The 7,804-nt window shown below is 34.6% G+C and overlaps 1 protein-coding gene across 1 annotated transcript in view; it reads left to right on the top strand.

Moving 5' to 3' along the window:
* LOC141297491 (LLGL scribble cell polarity complex component 2-like) overlaps window positions 1–7,804 on the top strand; it is a 30,542-nt gene that overhangs the window by 4,299 nt on the left and 18,439 nt on the right. The window contains exons 2-3 of the mRNA XM_073827917.1: window positions 5,755–5,887; window positions 7,618–7,715. Coding sequence (XP_073684018.1) covers window positions 5,755–5,887; window positions 7,618–7,715 — 231 coding nt within the window. The remainder of the gene's footprint in view (window positions 1–5,754; window positions 5,888–7,617; window positions 7,716–7,804) is intronic.

Raw genomic sequence — 7,804 nt, forward strand, 5'->3', positions numbered from 1 at the left:
GAAAAAATTGTCATGTCCAAAATTATTCATACCCTTCTCAATAATCAATAGAAAAGCCTTTATTGGCTATTACAGCAGTCGTTGTCGTGCTAAAAATGTCCACTGGTGCCCAAGGCCAAGTTTCTATGCAAACTGCCTGATGTTGTTGTTGAGAATTTTGATGTATTGCTCCTTTTTTTATGATGCCGTTTAATGTGATTAGGTTCCCACCACCATGTTTGACAGTGGGGGATGGTGTTCTTAGGTTTGAAGGCTTCTCCTTTTTTACGCCAAATGAAGGCTACATCATTGTGGCCAAACAATAAAATTTTAGTTTCATCTAACCATAAAACAGAAGACCAGAAGTCTTCTTCTTTGTCCAGATGAGCATTTGCAAAGGCCAAGCAGGCTTTTGTGTGCCTTATCTGGAGAAGTGGTGTCCTCCTTGTTCTGTGTCCGTGGAACCCAGTGGTGTGCAGGTCTGCCTTGAGATGTTGCCACCAGCAGAGCCCAGATTCATCAGGATGGCCTTGGTGGTGATCCTTGGATTCTTTTTTTACCTCTCTCACTATCCTCCTGGCCAGCACAGGTGTCACTTTTGGCTTCCGACCACGTCCTCTGAGATTTTTCACAGTGAGGAATGTCTTGTATTTTTTTAATAATACTTTGCACTGTAGCCACTGGAACTTCAAAACATTTAGATATGGTCTTTTAGTCCTTTCCTGATTTGTGAGCAGCCACAATGCGCAGCCGCAGGTCCTCAGTTAGCTCCTTTGTCTTAGCCATGACTGTCCACAAACCAACAGCAGAGAGCTTCTGTTGAGTTGATTAAAACAGCTGTTCCCAATGAATCAGGGTAATTAGGATGCTTTAGAGCAGCTTGGACTATTTGGAATGGTATAGAACTTTGGATTTTCCCATAGACTGTGACAGTTTGCAAAGGGTATGAATAATTTTGGACATGCCACTTTTTTTTCAAATGTAAATAAAAGCGAGAAATATATATATATTTTTTCCACAGTGATGCCTCTTGTACATCGTCTTATTATCTTTTGGGAGAAGCCTGTGTCATTTCCAGTTAAAAAAAAACTTGCTGGTTGAATAAAATTAACTGTAAGTCAGAATTTACCAGGGGTATGAAAAAAAAAAATGTGTGTGTGTGTGTGTGTGTGTGTGTGTGTGTATATACATACAGTATGTATACGTGTGTATGTATATAAGTGCTTTTACACTTTACAGTTTGATCTAGTCCTTGTTTAATATTAACTAAACAACATTTAATTCAAATGTTGACTTAATCTTTCATATTTGCCCATTTCTTTTAATGCCATTTATTAAACTCGTAAAAAAAAATAAACCTGAGTACTCGTAAAATTGAGTACCCGAATTGAATCGAGGAATCGTGACAGCCCTACAATAAATGAAATACTAATACATCTAACTGAAGTGAACATTTGTTTTTTAGCATGTATTTTTGACATTGAAACCTGACATTGAAAGTCACAGGACGACACATTGAAAAGTGTGCAGTTTTCGACAGCATAAAATCCAAAGATCTATATGTAAAAATGTAGATTTGACTAGTTTTACTTGAAAATCATATAACTCTTTCATAGTTTGGTAATTCTTTCTATGCTTCAAACTTCATGTTTTAGAGCTGCAGTTTACTCAGTACTTCCTCTGCTAATGCACCATGTCATTTTATATTCCACTGCCATGAATCTGCCGTCTGTATGGTTGAGCTGATTACGCCAAGTGTTTTTTTGCTGGCTGCTTAGTTCCACATACCATTTCTCCTTAAAGTCTATGAATTCTCCACGCAGGACTCCTTCCTCTAATTTAGACGAGCTAGAGCCACTACTCCCACATCAATGCCCTCACATGCACCTCCGCCATAATTCCTCCCTGCAGGATTCAAAACAACAGCAGTTTATTTTTTCTACCTCTAATTAACTTGGGATTAGACGGATGGAGGTGTAATATTGATCTCTAAGAGCAAAATTCTCTGAAGCTGCTTCACGAAAGACTCCCAATGATCAGTGTGGTGTTCAGAGATTGTTTTGGGCATTCTGGCCTCTTTAGTTGTGAATGAATCGTGCCTTTTCTCCCATCTTCAGCACTCCTGCTGAGAGTTTTCCCCCATAAAGCCAAGCTCACTCTTAAGTAGAAGACCTCCTACTTTACCATTGTCCCTTAAGCTAAGCTTTACAGACTCTCTCTCTTTTTTTTGTTGTTTGGTTTGGTTTGGTGATTGGTTCCTTCATGGTCCTGTAATCCTTGGATTCCTGGTCCTAAAAATAAGGAAAGGGGAGCTCTTTTCCTTCTGTGGAAGCGTTTGTAGCACATGCTTGATGACTAAACGTTCTTGGCTAATAATGGCGATAATCACAGAAATATGTGTCTGAGTGGGTCAGCTGACTCACTGGGAAGGTTATGTTTGGAAAGGATTGATTGGGGCTGGGAAAAAGGTCCCTTTTCCTGTTGATATGCTGATGTGATTAGCCTGGAGAAAGTGTGATAAATTATGAGGGAATTCTTGTCTAGACACGCTCTCAGGGGAGTTCTAGTGTGAAGTGACGTTAATGCTACCTGGATATGTCACTCTAAATGCAGCTCTTACTGTCAATAATCAATGACGTAGACTCTGACTCAGTGTTTGTTTTCTTCTTTTTTTCCTGGCTGCATCCTGGTAGTCTAATTTTTTTCTTAGAAATTTGTCTTTGCTTGCTGATATGTATGTGTGTGTTATGCATACACACATTTGCATATTAAACATTAGGACTACTTCCCTTTATTAACATATACAATGGTAACAATTACTGCAAAATTTCATTTTTTTTTTTTTTTTGGGGTGGGGGGGTGGTATTGTACATGCAAGCTAAGTTCAATATTTTGTGGTTAGAAAGTTTTTTTTCTCGCGCACAAAGTCTGCTCATATTTGATTAAAAGTGTTGTAAAAACTGTAATATTGTGATTGGACTGGAGAAAATATATTATTTTCATGATTTTAATCGATTCTCAGTTTTACGAAACCATATTGATTCTCAAATCCCAAGAACTGATTAGTCTAACCTGTTTTTAGTTAATGAATGGAAAAAGTAGAGCACCTCCCATCTGATAAATCACAATAAGCTTTTTGCTTTACTTTTGATATCAAAGAGTCTTATTTCAAATTCTGTCCATTTTATTACAGGATTCAAACAATAAATGCCATTTTGGTGCTGTTTAACGTGGCGTGAGAGATTGCTGTGGCACCTCAGTTCAAGAGAAGCGGTAATGAGGTTTCAGCACGAAACAAACTTTAAAGATATGTTAAGAAAGTTCAACTTACTAAAATCCATATCCTGTCTCATGTAATCACTCAATCAGTTTTTCAATCACTGAAAGATGTCAATATAACAGCTTCTAAACAATATTACATACACATTTACCAAAGAAAAAAACATATTTGGTTATCATAAACTCATTAGTTAGCTAGAAAAATAAACTATAGAGAGGAGCGTTGCACTAAATGTATGCATCATAACATATTCATTATAATTTTTACTGTTCTTCAATATTTAATTTATGTTTGAATAAATTCAAGGTTTTATGAGAGCCACTACTGAATGTTTATATTTTAAAAAAACGAGTTGGACTAGAAATATAATTATGTAATTGTAAACTTCATATTATAACTTAATTATTATAAAACTTTAATTGAGTGTAATTAAAGTGTTTGTATACAAATCAGTTCATTTTAACCCCCAATATTAGAATGTAATACCAGCTGACTGTCGTGTACATTTTACAGCATTATTTGAGAGATTTCTTTTTTCCCCTTGAGAAAATTTGCAGTTTACTGTACTGCATATATCCACAATAATCAATATTGAAGCTAATCAAATCGTAATCAAATCAGGCTTGTGAATAGAAATGGCATTTAATCATGAAATTTGTGTCAATACCCAGCACTATGAGATTACCATCTAAAATAACTTTTCTATTTTAATATATTTTAATGCTGTTTATTCTTTTGATGGCAAAGCTGTATTTTAAGCAGATTTGTTGCTCAAGAAACATTTGTTATTATGAATGCTAAAAACTGTTTTTGTGGAAACTGTTTCTGAAACAAAGTAAAAAAAATATTTTGTAACATTACAAATATATTTACTATCACTTTTGATTTGAAGTATTAATTTCTAAGTTAAAGTATTAATTTCTTTAAAAAAAAAACCCAACTATTTTTCCAAAATTCTGTTTTATTTTGATCCAAATTTAGTTTTTTTCCATTTCAGTTTTTTCTGGATTCTGTCTTTTTTTTTTTTTTTTCAGTTTTAATGGTTATATATAATTTTATTAATCAAAAAGCTTGTCTAATTAATTGAACACATTGAAATCATTATTACATTTTAACAGCAATTTATGAAAAGTTTAACAAAAGTTTTTTTTTTTTTTTTGCCAATTTCTATGTTGTCCATTTAATTTTTGAATTCCATTTTAATGGTTTCATTAAATTTTAATAATCAAAAGCATCTCTAATTAGTGGATTTTATTAAAGTATTATTATTTTTATAAAAAAATTTTTTTCAGTGATACAGTGTTGTTTATTACTGGATTCCGTGATTCTGTCCACATTTTCCACATTGTGGCAATCATAGGACCCTAGCATTGTGCCATAAAACTGTGGTTACTTTATATTAGCTGATAACTGAACCTATTTGTTCAACCAGTTGATAATTATACCTAAAGGGAAAGCTGGGTTGTGCTTGCATGTGCAAATTTCTGTTCTGAATAGTTACTGTTGTAGGTGATAATGTATTGGACTTTCCTTCTTACAACACACTTTATTAACAAGCCACATGGTTTGAGGTATGAACAATATCTGTAGCACAAACATTTTGGGCTAAGTTATGTGCTTAAATTTAATGCACAAGTTATAATAATTATGTTGGTGTTGGTTACCATAGTTAATGGAGCAAAATAGCCAGTGGCGACTTTCTGTTTCTACCCACAACAAATGCAAACCGTTTCAAGCTTCAGGTGAGAGAAACTGCTGTCCATTTACAGGTTATTGTGTATTGTTATAGTCTGAGTGGTCTCTTTAATGGAAAGCAGGTAGCACCCCTCCTTTCTCTGTCCGTTTGAAAGAGGCTCTTTCTGACTCTGCTTCCCTAGAGCAACAGGTGTTTTCATCAGGTGCTGTTTGCTCAGATGAGGGGAGGGCCTGTAATAGTGTTCAGCTCTGAACAAAAGCTGCTTCAGTCAGGACTGCAGAGATCCGCAATCTCCCTGCGGGGGCTGGGCAGAGAGACAGAGCGAAAGAGAGGAATCAGGGGTGGCGAGGGGGGTGTAGTTTCACTCAAACAGCCCACAACTCCTTCCTTGGAATTCCTGATCCTATCAGATACATTGTTTTTCTTTTCTTTTTTTTTGCTGGAATACACACATAATCCCTTTGCAAAGTCTGTTTGAGTTGTGCAACCTTTACAGTGCTTCAGTTTGTGTCTTTTTAAAGGAATGGTTCACTCAAAATTAAAAATGGTCACTCATGTCATTCCTAACTTGTATGAATTTGTTACATGAAACACAAAAGATGGAAAATGCTTTTTTGCATATGAATGGTGACCGCAGCTGTTAAGAACTATACATTTTAGCAGAACACATCACATTAAGTCTTGATTATTCCTTTTTGTTGTTTTCATTGCTATTCATAAGTTTAATGTTTTACATTAATGGTTTTGTTTTTGTTTGAAAAGCCTCAGATTAACCCTGTACCCTATCTTGTCTTGTTAGGTGGCTGAGGAGAAAGCGTGAGAGAGGGCAGCGTGAGGTCCCTGCTCGTCCAGGGACGATGAAGAGGTTTAGGCGTCATGGGCATGAGTCTCAGAGGGACAAGCACAAACAGGATCTCTATCAGTTCAACAAGGTGATCAAGCCCGCATCTTCTGTAGGAAGTTTGTTTTGCTGTTATACATACACAAGACTGGTTTTGTGCTATTTTTATAGCGCTCTTGCTGACTGTTTTTGATTTGTAGTTACTAAACTAATTTTCTGGCATTTAATGTATATTTTTGTCAACATTTGCCATATTAATTTGCCATTTTGATAGGACTGCACAATTTGGCGAAAGCATTTGTGATTTCAATATTACTATAATAATATTTAATATTTAAATATAATATTTAATATTTTAAATATTTAATATTGCACTGTAAAAAAGAGTATTTAAGAAAAATATTTAAAAAATTGTTTTAGTACAACTAGAAAATTTGGATCAGTAAGATTTTTAATGTTTTTTAAAGAAGTCTTTTCTGCTCATCAAGGCTGCGTTTATTTGATTAAATATACAGAAAAAACTGTAATATTGTGAAATATTATTGCAATTTAAAATAGTTGTTTTCTATTTTAATATACTTTAAAATGATTCATTCCTGTGATGCAAAGCCACATTTTCAGCATCACTACTTCAGTCTTCAGTTTCATATGATCCTTAAGAAATTGTGCAGTATGCTTAATTATGATTTTTTTTTAAATCTGTGAATAAAAACGTTACAAAAACAGGATCTGTTTAAAATGGATATCTTATGTAACAATATACACTACTGTTCAAAGTTTGTGGTCTGTACATTTTTTTTCTTTTTGTAAAAATTAGTATTTTTATTCAGCAAGGATATTTTAAATTTATAAAAAGTGATAGTAAAGCCTTGTATTGTTAGAAACGATTTCTATTTTGAATAAATGCTGCCCTTTTTAACTTATTCATTAAAGAATCCTGAAAAAAAGTGTCACAGGTTCCAAAAAATATTAAGCATTAGTATATTAGAATGATTTTTGAGGGATTATGTGACACTGAAGATCTGATGAAAATTCAGCTTTGCATCACAGAAATAAATTATACTTTGAAGTATATTCAAATAGAAAATCTCACTGATCCCAAACTTTTGAACAGCAGTGTATATTTATGGCTGTCTTTATTTCTTCATTTTAAAATGTTAAACCATTAAGCTTTCATATTGGCAGAAAACCGCAAGAAAGGCCTTAAAGCTTTTCTATTGACAGCAGCCAGTTTATAAGCACTTGTTACAAGTTTGGGAAGCTGGTTGGTGCAAGTTGCATTCCAAAATGCATGTTTTAAGTGACCCAAACTCAGAGCAAAGTTTGTTTGGAGCAGCATTTACTGTAAACGTACAAACGTAGATACTCTGAGACGCTGAAAACATTGGATCAAGAGCTGCTCGCGTATAAAATAACACATTGCCGTTTTTCACTCTGAAACACACAGTGCATGTATTAATTTTTAATTAAATCTCAGCCTTTCTGATTTGATAATTGCACTAAACCATAATGCAATTTCTGTGTGATTTTTAATTTAATCATGCAGCCCTACAATTTGGGTGGATTTTTTTTTCTCTTGAGCTCATTGCAATATAATACAGAACTGCGTTCCTTGTGAAGGATGCATGCAATCATGCTGCCTTATAATTTGCCCAAAATGAGCAATCTTTAAATGCAGCATAATTGTACATTTTCCATCTGGGAACAGACTTTGAAACAGTATGACTTTAAAATATAAGCTGCCCGTATAGTCAGCATATACCAGAGCCACTGTATATAATATATCACTTCACACTCTCATTTCTCTCCTCTCTGCTTTAGACTGTAGAACATGGCTTCCCCCATCAGCCCAGCGCTCTGGGTTTCAGCCCCAGCCTGGAGCTCCTGGCCATTGGTACCAGATCAGGAGCGATCAAACTGTATCCTTCACCAAACAGAAGACATTTTCACACTTTGGGTTATTTGATCTGTGTATAACGTAACTCTTGACTAGAATGATCACATTCCA

Source organism: Garra rufa, chromosome 22 (genome assembly GCF_049309525.1).
Source record: "Garra rufa chromosome 22, GarRuf1.0, whole genome shotgun sequence".
Classification (NCBI taxonomy): Eukaryota; Metazoa; Chordata; class Actinopteri; order Cypriniformes; family Cyprinidae; genus Garra; species Garra rufa.